The sequence below is a fragment of the Colletotrichum gloeosporioides genome, assembly GCF_011800055.1.
Source record: "Colletotrichum gloeosporioides strain Lc1 chromosome Unknown consensus_27, whole genome shotgun sequence".
In the NCBI taxonomy this organism is placed as follows: Eukaryota; Fungi; Ascomycota; class Sordariomycetes; order Glomerellales; family Glomerellaceae; genus Colletotrichum; species Colletotrichum gloeosporioides.
The window spans coordinates 259225-282857 of record NW_025544672.1 but is presented as its reverse complement, the minus strand read 5'-3'; the positions used below and the strand labels follow the sequence as shown (position 1 = coordinate 282857).

The following is a 23633-nucleotide window of genomic DNA, read 5'->3' as shown; positions in this document are numbered from 1 at the left end:
CCCCGCTGGAGTATGCAGCATCTTGTTTTTCATTCTTGGAACCCAATTACCTGGCGACATCGACACGGATAATCTCCTCACCCAGAGTCTGTGGGCTGGCACGTTTCACTTCGTGATTTTGACAATCATCGAGTGGCTCTCTGTTTGTTTCATTTGGGAGGATTTGCCTAAGTCATGGGCTCTTGGAACGAGGATTTGCTGGTTACTTGTTTGGATGTGGTCATGTTGCGTCGTCTGGGGCTGGACAGTTACGATAGGACCCCAAGACGAGGAGGACATCAAGGTGCCGCTTTCGGTGAAAGATTTTCTACCTCATGCAATTGCCAAGCTCGTTAGGAATAAGAAATAGATCATGGATGTTTCTTCAATGGAAGGCTTCGAGCGATCTACTTCACATACCGCCCGTAAGATGAACGCAACCTTTACCCCCGTTCCTTGTTTGACGAGACGTAAACAGAGAGGTTCGAGTTTCATGTATGTTGCTGAACAGGCAGCAACGATTTAGCTTTGGTTACTCTACGGTGTAACACAGACTGACCGAAAAGGGTCAATATTTTCATGCTCGTAGTAGCATATAAGAAGAAGAAGAAGAACCTCTGCTGCGGGTCTTGATTGCTCGATTTTTCGAGGCTGAAGCTCTCGAAAATTTTCCGAAGCTAACATGACCACCGACACCGAATCACAGAGAATTCCTCGCACTGAGATGTAACCGATTTACAGACATAAAGGCACGATAACCGAACTTCCAAGGCTGTTGCCAGCACAAATCTCAGTCCTTCGATTCGCCGGCATCATTGCCTGGATTCTTCAGGTTTTGTGGTGCCTATACGCGACACATTGGGTCGACACTTATATCAAACCTGTTATCTTCCGTGCTTTGGCATGCAGCGGCTACTTGGCAAGATCCTTCTCTCTTGTTTCCGACGCGTATTGCGGCCATCTACATCTGGGTTGTGATTACACTCTTGGTCTGGGGTGCCGTAGTTGCGATAGGCCCTCAAGACTCAACAGATCTCACGTTGCCATATTGGGTGAAGGAAATCCTTCCTTGTGGAATTGCGAAGCATATCAGAGTCAACGAAAGGCGCTGAAGGCTAATGACATTTCGGGTGAACCGATGATCCTCAAGGTTCATAGGCCGCTACCTATCAATATTTTTTACGGATTGGAAACGAGAAGCAGTGGCACCTTTCAGCTTGATTAGTAACATCTTCAGAGATGAACAAAGCATCGCACTTAGCCACAACTTGTGACAGTCTCATACTTGCCCCATACATGTAGAGATCACAGGGTAAACCTTGGCCCTCGGCCATACCGAGATCCAGTTACCCTGTGAGCTTCTCTCATATATTAACGTCTCCGTCTACATAAGATTATTCCCTCGCTCTTTCCAAATAAACTGCACTTCAATTGATTCAACCAAGACCACATAACCTCCCACGTCAACATGACCATTTCGAACGAACTCCCCGCGATTCGGCAACCGAGACCAAAGCAGTCCGCGGAACATGAGGTCATGATTTCCAAGCAACGCCAACCGCTTATGTCGCGCGACAAAGCCATGGTCTACCGATTCATGGGCATCACCGCCTGGATTCTTCAAACCTTTTACTGGCTGTACGATTTCTTCTTTGTTGATGCTATTGATGGAGATAGCTGGCATCCACTAGAACAGCTTTTTATCGGCACCATATTCTCAGTGATAGTCGCTCTCCATTTCAGAGATGCTCCTATAGCCACTCGGGCTAGATTGTGTGTACACGCTACCTTATTTTATTTCGCCTTCAATGTAACCGGCGGATGTCTTTGGGCCATGTCTTTGCTGTGTGCAAAAGCCAGGGAGTCTAGGGACTCCATCATGGTATGGCTCGTCAGTGTATACTGGTGGTTCATCATCACCGCCATCATCTGGGGCTTCCTCGTTTCGATAGGGCCCCAGGACGAGTCCGACATCAGGCTGCCATATTGGTTCAAGGAATTCCTCCCGTATGCCCTGGCGAAGCATATCATAGAGCGAGATTCCAGTAAAGAGCGTTCGTGCATCGACAAGAAGGAGCAGTGATGGTCCTGGCTGGTTTCACGGTACTCTCATGGGTGGGTGATGGATGGAAATTCTACGCCATCCAACCGTGTTTTCAAAAGCATTGTCACCATCACTCTCATCGCGTGTTGACGCTCATTTCGACAATGATCTCTCTCAATACCTCACGCACTGTGTTTGACACTCAGCAAATCTGTCGGTTTCCAGACGAAGAGCCGCAGGTGGATTCAACAGTGGAACGGATGGGGGTGGAACGTCTCCAACCGTGGTGTGGACATCGTGGAGTAAAAATGGAATCGACCGATGACCTAGCAATAGACCAAGAATACGCTAGTTATTCATGGCATCATTCATACATCATGGCGCAAACCGCCTGCAATCCCTCACTCTACCAATGCTGTGATGATGCCCAACTAAGACATTGATGCATGACTGCCTGCCAGTCACATTCGATATACCCATCAAGGTCGCGGATCGTGCGCCCAATACACCGCTTCGCTTCCTCATGCCAACAGCTTGCGACCTTCCCCATGGGCATGTCGCGCTTGCAGTGTCACATAAGTATTCACGGGCTGAGATTAAATCCAATTTTACTTTTTTTCTATTATCCAACAAGTCATTACATCATATCCAGAGCCCTTTCATACCCTGTATCCATGTCCTGTTGCTCCTAAATTCCAACGCTTCGCTAAAAGAGAACGAGCATCTATCGGCAGCAGTAACCGCCGTCGATGACGATGTCAGCGCCGGTGGTGTAGGTGCTGGCGTCGGAGACAAGATAGACGTAGGCGCCCTTGAGCTCCTTGGCGTCACCGTTGCGGCCCATGGGGATCATGCTCTTCCACAGCTCCTGAGTCTCCTGGGCAACGAAGTCGGACAGGCCGGTGTCAATATAGCCGGGGGAGATGGAGTTGACACGGGCAAAGTCGCGCCACTCGTTGGCGAGCGAGCGGGCCATGTGGATGCAGCCTGCCTTTGCGACGTTGTACGAGGTCTGCTCCTGGGGGTAGTTGGCGATGTGGCCGGACATGGAGGCGGTGATGACGAAGGATCCCGTGCCGCGTTCGCGGAAGTGAGCGCCGACGGCCTTGGCGCAGTACGCAGTGCCGTTCAGGTCGATCTGGATAACGTGGTCCCAAGCCTCCTTGGAGCCGTCGATGACACCACTGTCGGCGGTAGCACCGGCGCTGTGAAAGCCCAACGTTAGCAACCGTCATCTCCTCGGAGTCTGTGTTCTGAGCGGAAGACTTACTTGGCGATGAAGGCATCGATCTTGCCAAAGTCAGAGAGGATCTGCTTGACGGTCTTGTCGACATCCTCGTAGTCGCTGACATTCAGCTTGTAGATGTTGACCTTGACGCCGTACTCCTTCTCGAGCTCGGCCTTGTTCTTCTCGGCTCCCTCCTTGCGGCTGGAGTAGGTGAGGGCCAGGTCGGCGCCCATCTCGGCGCAACCGCGGGCAGCCTCAATGCCCATGCCGCGGGGTCCGGAGGCGCCGGTGACGACGACGACCTTGCCCTTGAGGCTGAAGAGGTCCAGGAGACGGGAGGCGGTGGGAATTCCTTGAGGCATGGTGGCGGTTTGTTTGGTACTGGTTTGGAAAGGAAGATCTTGTCAATGTGGAAGAGAAGGTTCAGTGGGTATCAAAGTATGTTTGGATGAGGGAGAAAGAGAGGCAGAAAAAGAAAACAGATCGGCGCGAAAGATGGCTTTAGATAGAAAGCTCAAGGGCCTTGGAGGGGCATTGCGGTGGCATGATGGAGGGGTAGCTTTTGGGTTTCGTACCGGCCGTGACGGCATGCCAGAACCCCGCTGATGTCATTGATCAGGCACACGGACTTGACACCGGCGGAGCTAATTGATACGGGTCCTCACTCAGCAATTTGGTGGTTGAAGCCGACGTGGACAAGGGCAGACATCCTTGAGTGGGTGGATCTCGAGATTTTTTTCTGGAGACCCGGATGGGCCGCATGTAGAGGGCATGTACCTGAGTAATGCCCATCTGCAGTGCAACAACACCTGCGGCTTCGACAGCTCATCGATGATCGATCTGGGAGCTCTCTTACTGCTTGGTAATGCGGCTAAGAGCTGCGGGAGCGACTTGGCGGAAACCAGCCTGATTAGGGATGATTATCTGAGCGCTGCAAATTGGGCAATTGCAAGTCTTTGCTCAGCAGACTGAATGCCAACGCGACGGCTTATCTCAGTGTGTACATGATGAAGCTCTTTGTGGTACAACTCACGCTAAAACTGTCAACTCCAAGGTTGCGGCCAAGACTAGCTGAAGCTCCACCAAGTCCACTGCCAGCCCCCAGTCCTTGTGCTGCAACAGGAACATTAGTCAAGGCCTCGCATCATCGTTGCTTCACTGGCTGGACTCGGTCGGGGAACGAGGCCTGCCTCTGCGGGGCTATTCCTGCGTGTTTGCTGCGAATGCCGCATTCTTTGTGCTGTTGAGATAACGAGCGCGAAGAGGGGCCATCGATGTCGTGGACGTGTCAAATCAAAGTACCCTACTTGTACACCAAGCCCTGGGAGCTCCTGTTGGCTTGTCAACGCGGAGCTGTCGCGGAGCCATGTCGGTGAGGGGTTTAGCGTGGGGTGGAATGGGCCTTCGAACTGAACCACCATTTGGTCGAGACTCTCCCTCGCCTCAGCTAGGCGGTGTTCTGCGCACCATTGTGGATTTCCGAAGCTGTATTACCTGTACAGGTGATGCAGACGAAGACGGGGCCTCAACTCGCGTGTGATGTTGACGAAGATGGGGCTCTGGATCTGTACAGTTGGTGCAGTAGTCGCGGATCTGTACAGGTGATGCAGTAGCACTTGAATCTGTACAGGTGATGCAGATTGAGGCGACGCAGAGCTGTTTGAAGATGGTTCGTGCGATCCGCGGTCGGACTGCGGGATGGGATCCGGGGGACAGGCCTCGGCTCGCGCGGGCGGACAAGCGTCATTCTCCCCGTGTTGCACTCGGCCGTCGACATGATCTCGTATCAGGACCGGAATTACCATCGGTGCAAGATACTGTCACAAAAGTTGCTGAAAGTTTGCGAATTCCAAATGTCAGAGGACACGGAACAGCGAAATATTGCGATTAAGTAGTAGTCCATGATTCAAGTGAATGTTGGTCATTGATGCATGGCTGTTCTTGAAGCAGGTCATCTTCCGGGCTGTTGATGTCAATGTCACATCACGCCTTCGAGTTCACCAGATCAAGCTTTCCGCCACTGGCTGCCTTCACGATGCTCACGGCGTGCCATCCAGGTGGGTGGCGGGTGCAATATTCAATCTAGGAGCGCCTTTCACGGCGCGAGGAAAGCTTGTTCTGAAAGCAGTAGATGAGCTCTCGTGGCTACTTTCACGTGGTTTCGAAATGAAAATATAATCAATTGTACAGCCGTAATTCATAGAATTTTCCGTAGATTTTCGCAACAAGTCCGAATCCTCAGTTACGCAGTTCACATCTTGAAACCAACGGAATAGTACGGGCTTTCTCATCAACAAACGACTGAACAACGGCAAGATGTCCCAGATACCCGGACTTGGTTTCCGCGACCATCCTTTCTGCATGCCGAAGCGCGAAAGCCGCAGCAGTCGGATGTCACGTTCCATATCGCTACGCATAGACAAGCCTTCACCCCAACCAGCGTCAAAACGGGACGAAATTCCTAAGAAGAGTCTGATCGCCCTCCTGCCAAAGACGGGATATCTCCTCGTTGCAGTCTGTATTGCCGCCGCCGCCGTGAGCAGTCTCATCTTGAGCGGGATCCTTGACGCATCTCAGACGACGCGTTCGCTTGTCCTCTCTATCATCTGTTACTTGTCATCCAGTATTTTCATCATCTCCGTGGCTTTCTGTAACGGAATTCGACAGGCTCCTCAAAGTCCGGGGCTATTAACCTTTGTGTTCTTCTTCATCTGGGTTGTTATTCAAATCCTTTGTTTCTTCAACATGAAGATCCTATGGAGTCAGGATTGGCCTACTGATATCAAGAACTTGGCGGTGGCCTGGATGCTGCTGAGCCTGGCCTCCATAGCAATCTACATCTTTGCCCTCATCCGGATCATGGCTGTTTCGAGGAAGGACCTTCATTCGAAAAAGCTCGACTTGGAAGCAGCTAAGCCAGCGTCGCCGTGGGCGAAGGGGCCCTGGGATCATGCTGAGCTCGGCGAGCCGCAACCACCAGTTTACACTCCCCGAAGGGAAAATTTGAAGAAGCTTCATTCGGAGGCAGCTGCAGAACCAGCGTCGCCGTGGGAGGGAGAAGGCGTCCTGCGATCCACCAATTTACGTTCCACGATGGGAAGTTCGAAGAAGCTGTATTCGGAGGCAGCTGCAGAGCCAGAGTCGCCGTGGGAGAAAGCGTCCTGGGAGCATGTTGAATACGGCGAGCGGGAGTCGCAACCACCAGTTTCCATTCCGCGAAAGGAATTTTACCAATTGCGGGGTGTATCCTGTACTTGCACCACCCGTGGGCCGTGAATAACTAGGATGACTGCGAAGACTTGGGGAAGTAAAGAGAAAATGGTTGCCCGTGGCAGACATGAGATGCTAAGTACCACGGATTTGGGTTTGTAATTAGTTTCTCAAAAGTTAGGAGTGTCGGGGAAAGCTTGGATGGACTGTGTCTGCAGTTCAAATATCCATGTCTGCGGATCAGGCATGTAACTGCACTGGGTGGTCATAACGAGAAGACGTTTTGCTTCACATCCGGTTGTCAACTACTAGCATATGGGAATGTTCGTTGATTCGTGAAAGAGATGAATGCTAGAGGGGGAAATGTTATGAAGCTACGATATGCTTCTAGAATCTCCAAGCTACGTTGCCATGCTTCTACGGACCTCGACCTCCTCAGCCCCAGCCTTTTCGGCCAGATCAGCGTCCAATTCGCGAACGATGTTGACATCCCCAAAGATCTCGTCAATTTCCTCGAGGGACTTTCCTCTAGTTTCAGGGTAAAAGAGGGCGAACACGACAGCGCAGATTGCATTTGTCAGTATGAACAGAATCTGTTGATACGAATGAGCACCAGACGTGTTGCGTATAGAGGAGGCGACTTACGTAGTACTTCCAGCCAACCTCCGCGAGCGCAATTGGTGAACACTGCGTGATGACGAGACTGATGGAGTAGTGTATGACCTGGACTATGGCATTCGCTTTTGCACGCAACTCGGTTGTGAAGACTTCCGGGCTGTTCCATATGTTAGTAGTCTCATTGGACAGGGAAACTCCATTATGGCGCTTACGGTATGATCCAAGTCATGGGTCCCAAAAGGGCCGAGTAGTTTGCAGAAACAGCAAAGATGCAGGCAATAAGTCCGCGTTGAGCAGCTTCATTCGTAGGGAATCCAGGTCGTGCTGGGTACACTGCTGCCAAGATGGTGATAATCATGTAGCAAACAGATAATAGCGATGAGCTGAAGATGAGAATCTTCTTTCGTCCAATGCGATCGACAAAGAAGAGAGAGAGGAAACAGGCCACCGGAGCAACCGATCCGTACAAACCGCTGACAAGGAGTTGCTGGTCCTGGCTGAACTGCAGGGTGGCATATATAGCTGTCTGATAGTACTGGACGAATGAGATGCCCGACAACATTGCAGCTGCCCAGACGAACGATCCGACAAAGAGCCGTTTGCGGAACGCGGGGGTTTTGAAGAGGTCAACCCACGATAGACGCCCCTGAGTTTGCAGTTCTTCGGCGATGTTGACTTGAATGACGGTAAACTCGGTGCGGCACCAGTTGTCGTTGGAGCCGTTGTAGTGGTAGTTGCGGAATGCCTTTTCAGCTTCTTCGTTACGGCCTTTCAAGCACAGCCATCGCGGCGACTCGCTGAGGAAGAGAACGCCGACGCCTAGAATCAACGCTGGTATGCTTTGAATGGCGAAGCCGAGTCTCCACTGGTTGGAGTTGTGCCATTTTCCTTCGCCAACTTCGGTCCAGAGGGCGACGAAAAAGCCCCACGCAACCACTGCGAACAGTTAGAAATTGCAGTTGTTAGCTGCGGTGTTACCGACTCATCTGGTTGACGGCTGTGACTCTGGCTCTTTCTTCAGTCTGGAGTTGTGCCATCAGTGATGTGGGTTCTGACACAACTTGCACGAGTGGAGATACCTTTGCAATCTCAGCACCAAAGACAGGAGCCACACCCGTGATTGTGCCAACAGCATAGCCGACTAGAAGTCGTCCCATGATGACTGATAATGGGTTCAGCTAAGACAACTCAACACTCATAAGGCAGGCACAAACTCACGCATGCCAACATGAACAGCACCAGCCATCAAGGCACCGCCGATGACACCCCAAATACATCCAAAAGCGATGGCCCGCCGGCGACCGAGCCGATCACTAGTGATCCCAACCGAGGCGCTGCCCAGCCAAGCTGAATCACTCAGTTGGGCATCATGAGACTAGTTAAGAGATCTGAGATGGCCTTACCTCCGGCTTGGTATACCGATACAATAGCTCCTCTCAAGGGGGCGTCGGGACTTCCAAAGTAGGTCAAGAAGGACTTGAGCGCTAAGCTTGGCGTGATGATACCGGAATCACTGATCGTTGCTGGTTAGTAATCGAATTCCAAGATGTCCATGCTCACAACTCACTAGCCGTAGAGGAACCCCCCGATTCCCAGCAATATCGAAGTCAAAAAGGGCTTGCTAAGCCAAGGCGAAGAATCTGGAGTCATGGTACAACAACTCTTATTCAATGAAACGAATCACTCAAAGCAAAGTTTCAAAGTCTGGAGACAAAAGTCACACATATAATTCGACCTCTTAATCCTTTCATTCACCATGATACGCGACACCACCGATATTTAAAGCAGGGGTATACTTACCCGTCTCCAACCAGATCCTTTGTAAGTTTTGCGTCAGCAGGCCGACTATGTGGGGGACAACCCCAGGCTCAACGCACAGGTCCGCTTCCCCGCGCCATCCACCGTCCTCGCAGCGAGCAAACTGCGGGGTTCCGACCCTGTCGCCTCGCGATATCAAGCTAGCCTATTCACATTGCAACTTGGAAAGGATTTTAAATCCCCGTCAAGTGATCTTGGAAGACGCGATATCAGTGGGGGTGGCTTACTGCAACGTCTCGCCAAGATCGGCAGTTCATATGGGCAGACTAGGCGACGAGCCGAAGACGCAATAGATGCTCAGGAACCTCGGGCCCTCGGTATTTCAGTGCAACGCTGCCGGCTGCGCCCAAAGAGAAACATCTTGACGATCTGAGTCACAAGAAGTTCGCTGACAAGACTTTGTGAATCTTCTCATTCGCTAATCGATACCCCTGGGTGACCGACCGACGAACAAAATGATCACACACGTCCTGACATGGGCGGCGGCTCTGGCTTCCCTTACATACATCGCTCTCATATTTCCTAGGGTAAGTCTTTACATCCAATCATAGCCCCCTGATTACCACTCAGTAACCGCCCTCACAGCTTCAACAAGAGTGGAAGCTATATTCACATCGCTCTCAACTCCCGCCCGGACCAAAGGTCATCAAGACCGGCATCCGCAAGCCATGGCTCTGGTTCCAAGAACTAAGCAAGCAATATGGCGATGTTGTCTACCTCCAACTCGGTCCCACACCAACCATCATCTTGGGTTCCGCCCAAGCAGCCTGGGACCTTCTCGAGAAGAAGGGTGCCATCTTCTCTTCCCGCCCGCGCTTCATCATGGGAGGCGAGCTGCTTTCCGGGGGTATGAGGGGGCTGATGGCGCCGTACTCGTCCTACTGGAGGCGCTGGAGAAAGCTTCTTCACAGCGGCTTCATGCAGAGACAGAGCGAGACATACCGACCGATTCAGAGTCTCGAATCAAAGGTCCTGATGCATGAGTTGCTCGTGGATCCGATCAACTTCAGGAGACACCTTGAGAGATATGCCGCTTCTGTGATTGTGACCGTCACATATGGCAGGAGGGTTGAGGACGTGACGACAGATATTGTGGTGCAGCGCAACGCTGAATCCATGGGACGTTTGACTTCCGTTAAGTAAGTATACCCCAGCAATAAGAGCTAGAGCACTTCTGACGGATTCCTGAAGCATCCCCGGCAAGTTCGCAGTCGAGCGCTACCCAGCACTCAAGTACTTACCCACGTTCCTCGCCTCGTGGAAAGCTGAGGTCCTGAAGCAAAGACAGAAAGACATTCAGCTCTACACCGAACTCATGGATGAGGTTCGGGAAAAGGTTTCGAGAGGTGTTGCGCCAGAATGCTTCGCCAGACACCTCCTGGAAGAGCAAGCAAGTCTGGGTGTGTCGGACTTGGAGATTGCATATACTGCCGGGTCACCCTTTGGCGCAGGTGTCGAGACTGTGAGTTCTAGATATCATCCCAGTCATGGAGTTGAATCTTACAATGATAGTCCGCTGGATCTCTGGCCAGTTTCCTCCTAGCATGCGTGAAATTTGGACCCCGCTTCATCCCTCAAGCCCAAGAGGAGCTTGACAGGGTTGTGGGAAAGGACCGTCTGCCAGTGTTTGAAGATATGGAGAACCTTCAGTACATCCGGGCCATCGCCTCGGAGACGCTGAGATGGAGACCGGTAGCGGTCCTCGGCGGTACACCTCACGCCAGCACCGCCGACTATGTGTACAAGGGCATGTTTATCCCGAAGGACAGCACAATCATCGCCCCTCTTTGGAGTCGTAAGTATAGCCCAGAAGCGCTCACTTCTTTCCTCGCTAATACTGGTCAGTCCACCTAAATGAGTCGGACTTCCCGCAGCCTCACGAGTTCGTCCCGGATAGATTCCTGGAGCACCGCGATTATCCGGGGTCCTTCGGCCACAGCGCTTTTGGCTGGGGCCGCCGGATCTGTCCAGGCATGCATCTTGGCTCTGCTTCTGTGGCTATCAACATTGCACGTATTCTCTGGGGATTCGATGTGAGACCCGTAAAAGATGAAAGAGGGCGCGACGTTGACGTTGATATGTGAGTGAGATCTCCCGGGGAGCTGTTCATGACTGACAATGTTGTAGCTTCGCCTACTCTGATGGGTTCAACTCGAGCCCCTTGCCATTTCCTTGCTCCATCACACCTCGGTCACCACACCATGCTGAGATCATCGAAAGAGAACATGAGGATGCACTGAAAGCATTAGTAACGTATACATCTGTCGTCAGTAAGATATCATGAGCAATTTTGCTGGCCAGGCGGTGTCAATTAGCTATCCGGGTAGTGTCCAGCATACACGTAATCCGTTTATCCCGCGAAGATCCTCTATTTCTTCTCAAACTGAAGTGAATACATGTCTTATACACTCGCTTTCATCATCGCTATCGTCGTCATCTATTGTCATTATCGTTACCCCTATCATTGTCTCTACTGCTATCATTCATATCAAAGTATTGGTTACGCTACGATTGAAGTTATAGTGGACACTATCCAGCTCGCAAACTCATCATGAGTAGCAGCGTATACATAATACAGGGACATAACAAGTCACGTCTAGTCCGAACAATGCCTTTGCTCATTTAGTTTCTCATTTGACACTATTACTCCCCCGATCTCTACGCTAGCTGCACATCCTCAAACGTAAAGGGTATCTTCCAGTATCTCAAATCATCAAACTCGGCCTCGGAGATGTACTCCCTCGTGTTCAACGTCAAGGCCCAATCGACATCAGGTCGACTTGACGCAAACGATCTCGCGCCCACAACAGTGCCGTCGCGCTCAGAATAGACCGCCCGGCCACCAGTTCCCGCCACAGCATGGGAGCCAATAAACCTCGCAACGGTACTTGCGCTGGCCGCCAGAGAGAACCCTCCCATGCACTCCTCCTTGATAGCGCCGTCGCCTCCGTACGGTCCCGGGACAAGCCTGTACGCGTCGGGATCCACCGGGTCGTAACCCGTGTACTTGCTCTCCTGGACGATGCGGTCGTTGACGTGCTTCTCTCCGTCCGTTTCGTAGAGCCTAACGTCGAGGTCGCCGAGAATGTTCTGCTTGAGAAAGTCGAGATACGGGACGCCGGTGACGTTGCTCACGACGTAGCTCGCCAGCATCGTGCCGTAGTTGGAGTAGGAGTAGTCCGTCCCCGGCGCGAAGTCGAGCGTGCGGGTGAGCTGGTACTCGATCACATCGCGCAGCGTCGCGGCGCGGGTGCCATTGAAGAGCGCAAAGGCGATGTCGCGGAACATGAAGCCCGGGTCGCCGGACTTGTCGCGGTTGTAGCCGGAAGTGTGCCTGAGGAGGTGGTCGATGGTGATTTCGTTCGCCCGCTCGTCAACCGGCTTGTATCCGAGTAAGGGGTAAACCGGGGTGGAGTAGTTCAGCTTCCCGGCTTCGATGAGGTTGTAGACGGCCGCGTGCACGAATATCTTGCTGACGCTGGCGAGCAGGAAGATGTCATCGGCCTGCACGACGGCGCGGTTGCTCTCGGCCCAGGTGTAGCTGCGCTCAGCGATGGCGGTGCCGTTCAGCGCAATGGCAATCTGGGCTTGGCGGACGCCGTTCTTCGTCATCCAGGTCTGCATGGTCGAATCAAAGGCTGCCATCGCGGCGTCGTTGTCCTTGAACCCGGTGAACGACCCGGTGGCGGACCACTTTCGGGCCTCGGGGATGTCCTGCTCGGCAAAGATGACTGAGAAGCGGACGTCTGCTCCTGAGACACCGCCGTGGAGGTCGATCGGATATAAGCCCTGCGCCTTCTGCGACTCAATCTCGGCGGCCAGCTCAGCGCCGGTGAGGCCGTCCAAAGCCACCCATTTGCCAACCGCAGTATCGACGAAATGGGGCGTGATGACATGGTCGTCGGACAAGAAGAGACGGGAGGGGCGCCAGAAGCGTTTGGCGAGCTCGGAGGAGTAGATTTCCGGGTAGTTGATGGAGTAGTTCGTGGTGTAGAAGATGGTGGAGAGCTGGTTGCCGACATTCTCGTGGCCCAGGATGCAGTACCTGCGGTCTCCTGGGGTGCCGTACATCCGGAAGTCTTTCACCAACATCGGGATGCCGTTCGTGGCGTTGTCGTATGCGTAGGGGCTCTTCATGCCGCAGAGCTGCGCCCAGTTACTGACGTTGGCCTTCTCCATGACGCCCGCGAAGACGGCGCTGCCAGCCGGTCCTGTGGCGGAGACATGCGTTGAGACGTAGCCCTTGGCCTTCCACGAGTCGAACCATGAGTTGTAAGTTAATTCGTCTGCGTCGTAGATCACTTCAAAGGGGTTTCCGTCGCGCTTGACCCAGACGGCCGCGTAGTTCGCGTTCGGTGCGGTGCCGTATGCGCTCAGGGAGATCATCCGGTAGCCATCTGCGGTCAATGACTTGGCTCTGTCACCATGTGCCGCGCCCTTAAGGTTGAAGTATGTCTGGACATCGGCGGAACTGTCGTTGGCGACCCGACGCTCAGTCGGAATAGCGAACGTGACGCAGCATAATGAGAGACAAGAGGTCAAGAGACCCATGAGCGAGGGCGTGTACATGTTCAACGATCGAAAGCCGCCCAAAGGCAAGCGAGGAGGGTGGTTTTGGCAAAGATGGAGCAACAACGCTGCTGACTTCCACCAGCTTCAGCTTCGAGTGTGTCTTCCATGTTTTTATTCAGCATCAAGTGCTCTTGTTACAAATCCACACCATCCCTATTCTTAGAGTAACAAGCTAGATTGTGGTGATCATCTTGCGATACGAGATGAACCCCGTCCATGCCCCCACAACTTGGCGCTCGGCGAACCGCGCCCAGAACCCTGGTCCCCGGTTTAAGCACCCTGCAAAAGCCGGCTGAGCCCGCTGCTTGGGGGAATCCTCGCCTCCTGGCAGGGGATGAGATCTCTGGAAACATGTTTTTTACCTCATGGGCCCTCGGTTCGATCCTTCCATCCCCCGTATTCCAGTGTAACACGGTGTGGCCGGTTCTTTGGTAACGCCACTTGTGTGGATTTGTCCTTGGCTGGAGTCGCCGTTGGAGCCGAGGGAAGATGCGACCTTGGACTTGAATACGAGTATAAACCAGCTTCCCCTGTTGAGTGTAGTTCGTCTCGCGGGCTAAACTCAACGTCGCCGTTTCATCGCCACATGCGCAATGCGCTGTTGACATATGTCCACCGGCAGACAATAAAGGCTCCCGATCTGAACAAGTTTAGGTTCCATCGTCTGTATAAATCAGACACGCTTCTTTCCTCAGCCAAGACTTGCAAAATGATTCTCAGAGATTCTCAGGACAAAAGGCAAGGTGATCCGCTCATGGTGATCAAAAATGAGGTCCATCCAGGATTCGAACCTGGACTTACGGAACATTCCAACTCATAGAGAAGTCAGAATCCGACGTCCTAACCAACTAGACTAATAGACCGAAGGAAAGATGGAAGCAAGCAACATCCCGGCGCGGTCCTCGAGAGAGGGGCAAGGTCCATCCAGGATTCGAACCTGGGCTTACGGAAGGGAACTGATGGTATTCATCATCAGAATCCGACGTCCTAACCAACTAGACTAATAGACCAACTGAGCCGAAGCTGCTGTGCTGTGGAGGCCGGCTGGGGACAAGCAGATTATGACGTCGCGAATTTGCGTGTGTGAGAATTTGCGAGCCCTGGGTGGGTATTGCGGGCGGGGATCGTGACGGGGCCGGGTGCCGGGTCGGAGGACGGGGTGGGGCGGAGGGGATATCCCGGTCAACTTCCGACAACGGACTTGTAGTGGCTTGAGTGCGGTTGTTGGTGAGTCTAGGGCCATGCGTTTGTAACCTAACAAGAATTGTGGCACATCTCAGAAGCTTACCAATCCAGTTCAGTTCATGATATTGGACAACAATTGATGAGCAATACACGTTTGAATAATGTTGAAGCCGGCCTCTGGCCATGTTCATGTCATATCTACAAGATATCTCCTATGTACAATCTCAAACCACGCACAGCATGTACAATCCAATCAAGACCCCATTCACACCTCAACTCCCATCTCCCTAACCTAGCACCCGCTAGTCTTCACACCCTCCGCAACGCAAACCTTCCCATCAGGCCCCTTGCCCGTCAACTTCGGCTCTCCGCCACTACTATTCCCCTCAAACATCTCGCACACCTCCGCGCCGCCCAGCACGCACGAGTTCTTGATGTCCACCCCGTCGCCCAGGTTGCCGTTGACCGCGGCCAGCACCTTGCCGCCGTCGAGCCGCACGTTCTCGAACGTCGCGTGCCGCGTCGTCTGCGCCTTGCAGTTGCCGCAGCTGCGGTACATCTTGCTGCAGCTCTTACAGTAGAAGTCCTTGACCGCGACCGTGCCCCCGCCGTTGTGCTGCAGCACCTTGTCGTCGGCGTTCTGCGCGCCGCCGCCGTTGACAAATGACGTGCCCGAGGTCTGCTTGAAAGTGATTGCGTCTTCGCAGACGTCTTGGAACCAGCTGTATTGGGGTTAGCTTGAGAGGATATTGTAGACGCTGTGGTAAGACTTACACGTTGTTGATGGTGCAGCTACCAAGGCAATGGATACCCTCGCCATTATTGGGCCCGATCACAACGTTGCTGATCGTAGCCCCCTCCTCGAGAATGAACACAGCGTCCTTGTTCCCGCCCTCCGTCTGCCCCTTGCACGTGCTCGGGCTCCGGTCCCAGAGCTGCATCCCGCCGTCGAACGACTGGCCTGCCGCGATGGTCTTGACGGCGGCGAGGTTCTGCGAGCCCTTGGGGGTGGGAAACGTTGTCTTTAGACCACCACCGCCCGAGGTCGTCCCGTTGTTCGCGCCCCCGGACCCAGACCCTGACCCAGCGGAGCCCGTTGAGATGGGCACATGGGGCGCGGTCTTGGACGCCGTGTGCTTTGCCTTCTTGCTCCCCTTGGGGCTCCCGCTCTTGGAAGCCGGGGACGCGAGGGCGGTCGCGGCCAGGGCCAAGAGGAGGATGTTTCGGAGAGACATTGTGGAGGGGTCGTAGATGGAGTGGGAGATACGTCTAGCGTCTTGGCTGCGAGGTTGAGATGAAATGGAGAAAGGCTTGGCCGCGCAAGCTATGTGGGCAACGTGGAGAAGCAGAGGCGGGATGAGACGATAGACCAGCTGTCAGGTTTGAGACGAACCAGCCGTGTTGAAGGTATTGAGACGAAGAGTTATTGAAATCTTTCGAGCTCTTGAAAGCTGATGATGATTTCCTAAATTCGAATTCCCAAAGCTCGAGAGAACTCTATTCTGTTTATATAACCAAACTCCCATCTACAACTCCCCTTGCGAACCCCTATACCACCGTCCTCATAAGACAAAACTCAATCGCATCTTGGCTTCGAGAAAGAGACCTCCAAGCCAACCCGGGGCCCGAGCTCTCCGGCATCTTGCTCCCATTCTCTATCAAACATGCTCCTTCACAGAGATATATCAAAAGTCCCCAGTGTAATATCTATCCCAGGGCGACGGTGCGCTTCACGTTGAAAACGGGGGTACGTGCCCAAAGATCGTCCGAAACTTTGTTGTCAACTAAGCTTTTTCTGACGGATCCATCTGGTCCGGGATAGAGTGACCTTTAAGCAAAAGACCACCAATTGCGTGTGCTGGTGCTTCCACGTCGAACATGGGCTATCGATGTTGGGCGCTAATCTGTACCATCTGATGTCGGTCATGCGGCGGGGTCTGCCCTGTGTAGAGCCGCATATGCAAGCAACCGTTCATCTACTTCTGGTATGACCCTGACACGGACTTTCATATTCTTCAAACGGCCCTCCTTGTGGGGGTTTGGCTCTTATGCTTGCTGTAGTTCGGTTGAGATGCCGAATATCGTTCCTGCGACTGGGAGAGTTCCTTGTACCACGTCCATGACCCCAGCATTGACCAAGTCGAGCTCTCGGAAAAGTAAATGACACGGGCAGCCTTCTGCCATCTCTGCGTGAAACTAGCAGATGTAGCGACTTGTGGCATGACCCGAGTGCCTCGGAGCAACACCGGATTAACGATTTCAGACTGGATTGAATTATATCTACTTGAAATCAGCGCCGAATTATTCCGTTTTTCCAGACGCTTGTATTAACACAACACCGCAGGTTCTCCGGGGATGGTGCGGCGAGACATCAATCACCTCCACTGCTGTTGCGGCGGCCTCTGCTGCCTGTGTTGCTGTTCCGCCTTCAACTGCCTCTCAAACCTCTTTCCGTCCGCCCGGGCATCCTTCTCTCCATTACCTTTCCCATTTCCTACTCTTTTAAGTTCTTCCTCGACCATGCCCACTGCTTCAGCGACAACGTCATCGCCTCTCCGCCACGTGTACAAGGCAACTCCGTGCTGCTCCAATACTTCCTGTGCGCGCTGCAGACGGCGCATCCATAACTCGTGTTTCCTGTTGGGGTATGTTGGTCCCATCGTCGGAGACCCCAACGTTGGAGACGTGGCTCCCGACTTGAGGCTGTTCGACTTGGTCTTTGCAAACGCGGGCGGCTGAGAACCGGCAGACGGTGGGAGGGCTTCAAAGTCAATGTCGTCGTTGCTCGACAGTCTCTGCCGATTAATGGTCCGCGGGCTGAGGCTCCGGGCCCCGGACGGGGTGTCCCTGCGCCGCGGAGGTGGGGGCGGTGGTGGGACTTTGAACGCTTTGCTCATCTCCTCTGGGGTAGTCGATGCTGGTATCTTTGCTGTTTTGGGTACGCTGCCGGTGCTACCAACCGTCTGCTGCGATGCGTTGTGTATTTGTGACAGCGGATGAGGGGCGGATCGGTCAGCGGATGGTTTTCTCGACCGTGGCGCAGGCGGAGGTGGAGCAGAACCGCCATTGGAGCCCAAAGTAGGCACCTTCGTGTCTGAAGGAGCACTGCGAAGGGCTGCTGGCTTGACTGGACGAGGCGGTGGAGGTTTGCGGATAGCAAGATCAGACGTGCTCGCACTTGAAGTAGGTTTTGGCCTTGCCTTGAGTTGAGCAAGCGCAGCTGCGTCATCCAGAGTCGCCTGCTCCGGCTCGTCCGAGAAGTCAATCAGATCGCCCATAACGGGTCCGGCTGTCTTGTTCTCACCGCGTGGTGGCAGACCAGGCCTTTTTGCCGGCTCGTCGCTCTTGTCCTGAAGTCTGATTGTTGGAGCCTTCTGGCGAGCGGTGCCCTCGAACGATGAATCAAAGTAGCCGCTCTGTTCAGGAGTCGTGACATCACGGATGAACACTGCAATGATTCGTCCTGGATGGGTTTCAACCAGCTCAGTGTAGACTTCCAGATCAGCCTCGCCGCTGTCACCCACCAACAGGAACTTCCGCTCAGGGAAGTCCTTCATCAGCCGAGTAAGTGTGCTCTTCTTCCTTTCGGCCACCGGCTCGAAGATGCCCTGGAGCATACCGCTGTACTGTTTAAGGTGGAGAGATCCTGGAGGCAAGCCGGCAATCATAAAGTAGCTTGCCAAAACTGGGAATAACTGCCACGGGCTGTTTGAGCAGTAATGTATGCTGACGCCCATCGCGTGCAGCTCGTTGTACCACTCCTTGACGCCCTCGACCGTTAAGTCCTTCAGCTCACGGATGAACGTGTTTCGGAAGATCTCCTTCGCGCCGCCAGAGATGTTGGACCGCTTGATGGTGTCGTCGATATCGCTGATCAGACTAACGCCCCTTGGTTCAATGATCTTGACTTCTTGAACTGCCGATAGGCTTTGGTTGGCCAAGACGCGGACATGTGTTGGAACAAAGTCCAAGGCGGCACGTATGACGAAGTGACCAGCGTCATTGGTCTGCACCGTCCGCGAAGCCGACTTCTCATCGTTGTAGAAGAATATGGTGATGGGAAGCTGAATCAGGGGTGTCGTCATGAATGGCGCTATCCTAGCCATGAGGTTCGCGTTTGCGACGGATAATTCAGCCTCCGACAGCTCGTTGCCGTTCGTGTACTGCCTAGCTGGCATCTTGGGCGATCCTGGAGCCGTCATAGGCGTTCGGTTGCCACTGCGAGATCTTGACCTCGCGGGGTATATGCTACCGGCGTCATCGTCGTCCTCCTCTCGCGCCGCTTCGCTGAAGCCACCGCGATTTGCCACACGCCTCTCCTCCTGACCCCTCTTCTCAATCTCTGCCGCCTCTTTCGCAATCTTCTCCTGCTCCCTCCTCTCCTCGTGAGACTGGTGAAGCGCCCCCAGCGAATCCGAGGGAGGGGCGTCTTGCCTGGGCGCTGGGATGCCGCTCAACTGGCGCGCGAGCCCGATGAGAATCCGATTGCGTCTAGTCATGGGCCCTTTGTGCGGCGAGTAAACCCATCCTCTGACGTCAATATCCACAATTGCCCTCTCGTCTTCGTTGCGCTCCCACTCTTGCCTCCAGTACTCCGAATCTCTAATGGCCCCGTGTGGTTCATTCGAGATGTACTCGTTTTCATCGCCCCAATCTTGCTTGGTGTGTCGCTTCGCATAGGACGGAAAGATGACCATCTGGTCGTCACCCTGCACTGTAATGGCAACATCTGGGAATGATCCGGGTATTGTCGTCCTCGGCATGCCATCGTCTGGTTCCAGCGACCTCACCCGCGTCTGCGCATATCCTTCTCTTATCTCGTTCATCGCAACTGCACCGGCGCGATACATGCTGCCTGCCTTTGCAGCCAGCCATTTCCGACGGAAACCTCTCTCGCCTTGTGCCGGCTCGCCCTCTGGCGCCGCGCCATATCCATAGCCGTTCCCATCCCCATTGCGGCTGGAGTTAGCCGTAGCTCCTCCTCCTCCTCCTCCTCCTCCTCCGTTGCCTGTGTAGTCTGACCAAGTGGACATCGTTTTGCCTGGGCGTCCTGCTCTCGCATGCCTCGCCGGCCTCGCTGGGGGTGGGCCCAAGAGCAGCCGGCGACTTTGCCGCCGGAAGACGTCGACAAGCCTCGACTTTTCGTTCCGCTTGCGCTGGCGCTCAAGAATCAACCGGTAAATGCGGGACTGGAAGCGATGCTTGAGCTGCGGAAGCGTGTCGAGCCGGAAGTTGAGGACGCGCTCGCGATATCGATCTCGGACGGTTCGCGGGAAGAGGTATCGCAGCAGACTGAGTCGATTATGAGGATGCGGGTGCGGGGGACCAAATCGCCTGAAGGGCCTGAAGGGAGCCAGCTTGATCGTTGTAGGTGCCTTGGACAAGATTCCAAGACGGGCGCGATGGGGTGCGGGACGGCCCTGGTTTTGTTCGTAATGCAGGAAGGGTCTCTCCGCGTCGTCTGTTCTCCAGAGGCGGCAGGTCGTGGGCTCACCGGCGTCGATTACTCGTCCGAGGCTCAGCGAGGCAGACCGGAGGTGCACGAGGCTGCGCAGGCGACAGCGTCTTCTGACCCCCACGCTCTACAGCTGATGAAGAAGCGGCAGAGAATGATGGAAGCACATGATCTGGGCGACGAGTTTGGGAGGCGGAATCGGCGGTCGAGGGGTCGAGGCAAAGTAGCGGGAGCACGCGGGTAGGGAGGGATGAGCTAGGAGCTCGTGACGACGGGCGGGCGAAGCTTTAGGTTGTCTCTGGTCTCAGAAGCTGCCGGTGCCGGGTCGGGGTGTCTCGATTTCCAGATGCGACCAAGTGCCAGAAATGCATGGAATATTATGCAGGCGGCGTAAGACAGCGGCGCCTCCTCCTCAGCGAGCACCTCAGCTTACTGCCCTCTGAATGAGGGCCACGTCCAAGCGAAACGAGATGTTACGTCATCTTTTAAGCTTGCCGAGCTCCCGCTGAAGCTTCCAATGCGCTGCGTGAGGTGCCCTGTGCTGCGATCGTCTTCAGCAGTGGTTTTAAACGAGGCCCACTGAAAAAAGGACGCTGCAAATGTAACGTGCCTGGGCCAGACCAGAGTCCATCAACTGACGCTCCGGCGCGGGACACGTGAGGGCCTGTCAACTCGCTCGATGTAACTGAACTGTCGCATTTCGGTCCTTTTGCTGGCGCACTTCCCCATGATCCATGATGAACGAAACTTCGTGCCAAGAAAGAATTAGATGGTATTTCAACATGGTATTTTGGTCTAAACTTTTCCCTCCGTTATGCCCACCGACGACTACCTCTTTCCACGGGCCATCTTCGCCCTCATTCTGCCGTTCTTGGGGACCTTCTTCTTCTTGAGGTTTAGCACGGCGCCTTGTCCAGCACGCTCCGCCTTGCCCTTCTTCCATACGTGGCCCTCGCTCCTGATGGCCTTGGCGTCGAGCTGCTTTCTGGCCTTGTTGCTCATCTTCACCTTCTTCTTGCCCGGGCCGCCCTCGCCGTTGAGCTCGGCCCGGCCCGCGTCCTTGGCCTTCTTCTTGTCCTGCTCCGTCTCGAACCATGTCCTCTTCGGCCTGGACTTGATCTCGGCCTCGTGCTCGAGGATGTTCTCTCCCTTCCTGACCTGCATCTCGGCCTGTGCGAACTGCTTCTCTTGCTTCTCCTCGACGATGATCTCCTCGATCTCGTCTTCCATCTCGTCCACCTGAGCTTGCCACTTGTCTGCTTCCGCTGGCTCGATGACTCGGCTCATGATCTTGGCTCCCTGGGACTTGCCCGCCTTGACCGCGGCTTTGACGACCTTGCGGTCCGGCTCGGCAGCCAGGGTGACGGCGACACCGCTTCTGCCGGCACGCGCAGTACGGCCGACTCTGTGCACGTAAATCTCCAGCTTCTGCGGCGCCTCGTAGTTGATGACGGTGTCAACGCCCTTGATGTCGAGACCACGAGACGCAAGATCGGTGGCCAAGAGGTAGTTGACCTTGCCGTCACGGAAGTTCTCTACACTGGCAATTCTCTAGAGGGTTGTTAGTGACGTTCTTGGCGGATTATGAGACAGGTGCTTACCTGAGCCTGGTTCATGCTACCGTGGAGCTCCGCGCAGGACATGCCCAGCATACCAAAGATGATTCTTGCCCTGTGAGCCTCCTTCTTTTGGCGGAAGAAGATGATGACCCGCTCGGTATGCATCGTCTTGCAGATGTGGATCAAGTAGCCCATGCGCTTCTCCTCACGGCCGGGACGCAGGCGGATGAACTCTTGCACCAGGGTGCCGACTGTCTTCTTCTGGGAATCCACCATGACCCTGGCGGGCTTGTTCATGCCGACGCGGACCAGGCGGTCGACAGACGACGTCATGGTAGCAGAGAACAACATGGTCTGCCTTGACTTGGGGAGTGTGGTGAGAATCTCGTTCAGTTCGTCGGCGAAACCGTCCTCGAGCATACGATCGGCCTCATCAAGCACCAGAATCTCTACAGTGTCGACGTTGAAGCTGGCAGAGTTTCTCATGTGATCGATGAAACGACCGGGAGTAGCAATGATGACATCCGGCCGTAATCTGAGTTCGACCTCTTGCTGCTTCAGACTGAGACCACCAACGGCCAGTGTGAACTTGATGTCCGTGTAGGCCGCGAGCTTGGTAGCGACGGCGTGGCACTGGATAGCCAATTCACGGGTAGGGGTGAGGATGACGACACGGCTGGTGGGCACCTTCTTCGGTCTATACAGGAGACGCTCGAGAATGGGCACGACGAAGGCGGCTGTCTTTCCAGAACCAGTGACTGCACCACCGACAACATCCTTGCCCATCAAAGCGATGGGCACGGTCTTGGCCTGAATGGGCGTGGGCTTGGAGAAGCCAACGGCGGCAAGACCTCTGAGAAGGGGACGCGACAGAGACATGCCCTGGAATGATGAAGCGATATCCTTCTTGCCGGGCTGTGCGGGCTCCTCTGGCGCGAAGAAGGCATCACGCTTGGCTTGTTCCTCTGCATCCTCCTCTTCGTCGTCTGAATCGTCGCGGGCGTCGTCGGGGTGGTCTACGGGTGTCGCAACGGAGTCGTTGTCTGATGCAGCGGCGTCTTCGTCTTCTGCGTCGGGAATTTCCTCATCGGCCGACCCTTCGTTCTCAGGGTCAACACCCATGCCGAAGGCGTCGTCGGCAAGCACTCCGTCTTCATCGTCGTCGAGGTCGATATCCATGTCGTTCTCTGCCTCGTCGTCGTCGTCACCAGCCTCCTCCTGTACGGCGGCCTCGGGCTCCTCGTTGCCGGTCTTCTTCGCGCGCCTCCTGCGGATGATCTCGTCCAAATCGACGCCAACCGGGTCCTGGTTCTTCATGGACTTCTTTGCGCCGTCGAAGCCCCAGCCCTCAAACTCGTCGTCGCCGAATTCGACAGCGCCGTCTTGGGCAAACTCGAAGTCGGAGTCCATGGCACCGTCGTCGTCTTCATTCTTGCCCCAGATGCCTTCGCGCTCTTCCTCCTCCTCTTCCTCACCCTTCTTAGACTTCTTGGACTTCTTGGCGGTCTTCACCTTCTTCTTCGGGGGCGGCGCGACAGCCTCTTCTTCCTCGACAATGTCCTCGTCATTGTCGGAAATTGTGTGGACGAAGTCGTCGTCAATCGGCTTGCGTTTCTGAGAGGGGGCCATGTTGGGTGGTTGAGAATTGTTGAAAAGCGAATGGACAGTCCCGCGGGGTATCGTCTGCTCTAACACGCTTTCCCAATCCCCCAGCTCGATCTTCAGTGCCAGAATTTTTTCTGAACGGACAGTGGAGCTTGACTTTTTCTGCCGCCGTCGGGCCCCACCTGGACCAAGCGGTCAGACAACTCGGTCCCATCCGCCGCGCTGGTCAGTGCGTTACGTGATCGGAGGACGGACACGTGACGGTGTTTGTCATCAGCAGAGACGGCCAGGCCGCCAGCCAGTCACTGCCAGTGTTTAGGGGGGACGTGGAAGGTAGGGGCAACTCCCGAGTAATTGCCC

At 54.5% G+C, this 23633-nt stretch overlaps 9 protein-coding genes across 9 annotated transcripts; 4 read left to right on the top strand and 5 right to left on the bottom strand.

The window, feature by feature from the left end:
- Positions 1 to 352: 352 nt before the first annotated feature.
- On the top strand, positions 353 to 1091 carry GCG54_00007443 (uncharacterized protein; the record flags this gene model as incomplete). The annotated part of the gene is made up of 2 exons (XM_045407424.1): positions 353 to 404; positions 889 to 1091. 2 exons carry the CDS (start codon positions 353 to 355, stop codon positions 1089 to 1091), a joined length of 255 nt encoding a protein of 84 aa, XP_045266869.1.
- Positions 1092 to 1447: 356 nt separating this feature from the next.
- GCG54_00007442 (uncharacterized protein) lies at positions 1448 to 2062 on the top strand (the record flags this gene model as incomplete). The annotated part of the gene is made up of 1 exon (XM_045407423.1): positions 1448 to 2062. One exon carries the CDS (start codon positions 1448 to 1450, stop codon positions 2060 to 2062), a length of 615 nt encoding a protein of 204 aa, XP_045266868.1.
- Positions 2063 to 2747: 685 nt separating this feature from the next.
- Positions 2748 to 3649, bottom strand: GCG54_00007441 (NADP-dependent mannitol dehydrogenase; the record flags this gene model as incomplete). Its single annotated transcript, XM_045407422.1, has 2 exons — positions 2748 to 3228; positions 3294 to 3649. Coding segments are annotated over 2 exons (837 nt in total), but the record flags the coding sequence as incomplete, so codon positions are not given.
- Positions 3650 to 5567: 1918 nt separating this feature from the next.
- Positions 5568 to 6527, top strand: GCG54_00007440 (uncharacterized protein; the record flags this gene model as incomplete). Its single annotated transcript, XM_045407421.1, has 1 exon — positions 5568 to 6527. The coding sequence occupies one exon, from the start codon at positions 5568 to 5570 to the stop codon at positions 6525 to 6527; it is 960 nt and encodes a 319-aa protein (XP_045266866.1).
- A 335-nt stretch (positions 6528 to 6862) lies between these two features.
- GCG54_00007439 (Sugar transporter STL1) lies at positions 6863 to 8729 on the bottom strand (the record flags this gene model as incomplete). Its single annotated transcript, XM_045407420.1, has 7 exons — positions 6863 to 7054; positions 7107 to 7236; positions 7292 to 8015; positions 8062 to 8241; positions 8298 to 8426; positions 8483 to 8592; positions 8647 to 8729. 7 exons carry the CDS (start codon positions 8727 to 8729, stop codon positions 6863 to 6865), a joined length of 1548 nt encoding a protein of 515 aa, XP_045266865.1.
- Positions 8730 to 9352: 623 nt separating this feature from the next.
- GCG54_00007438 (Multifunctional cytochrome P450 monooxygenase) lies at positions 9353 to 11181 on the top strand (the record flags this gene model as incomplete). The annotated part of the gene is made up of 6 exons (XM_045407419.1): positions 9353 to 9424; positions 9483 to 10036; positions 10089 to 10359; positions 10410 to 10692; positions 10743 to 10977; positions 11025 to 11181. The coding sequence occupies 6 exons, from the start codon at positions 9353 to 9355 to the stop codon at positions 11179 to 11181; spliced, it is 1572 nt and encodes a 523-aa protein (XP_045266864.1).
- Positions 11182 to 11555: 374 nt separating this feature from the next.
- Positions 11556 to 13466, bottom strand: GCG54_00007437 (uncharacterized protein; the record flags this gene model as incomplete). Its single annotated transcript, XM_045407418.1, has 1 exon — positions 11556 to 13466. One exon carries the CDS (start codon positions 13464 to 13466, stop codon positions 11556 to 11558), a length of 1911 nt encoding a protein of 636 aa, XP_045266863.1.
- A 1480-nt stretch (positions 13467 to 14946) lies between these two features.
- Positions 14947 to 15889, bottom strand: GCG54_00007436 (Pectate lyase E; the record flags this gene model as incomplete). Its single annotated transcript, XM_045407417.1, has 2 exons — positions 14947 to 15376; positions 15429 to 15889. 2 exons carry the CDS (start codon positions 15887 to 15889, stop codon positions 14947 to 14949), a joined length of 891 nt encoding a protein of 296 aa, XP_045266862.1.
- A 1140-nt stretch (positions 15890 to 17029) lies between these two features.
- On the bottom strand, positions 17030 to 23297 carry GCG54_00007435 (ATP-dependent RNA helicase DRS1; the record flags this gene model as incomplete). Its single annotated transcript, XM_045407416.1, has 3 exons — positions 17030 to 19997; positions 20942 to 21660; positions 21711 to 23297. 3 exons carry the CDS (start codon positions 23295 to 23297, stop codon positions 17030 to 17032), a joined length of 5274 nt encoding a protein of 1757 aa, XP_045266861.1.
- Between the last annotated feature and the right edge of the window lie 336 nt (positions 23298 to 23633).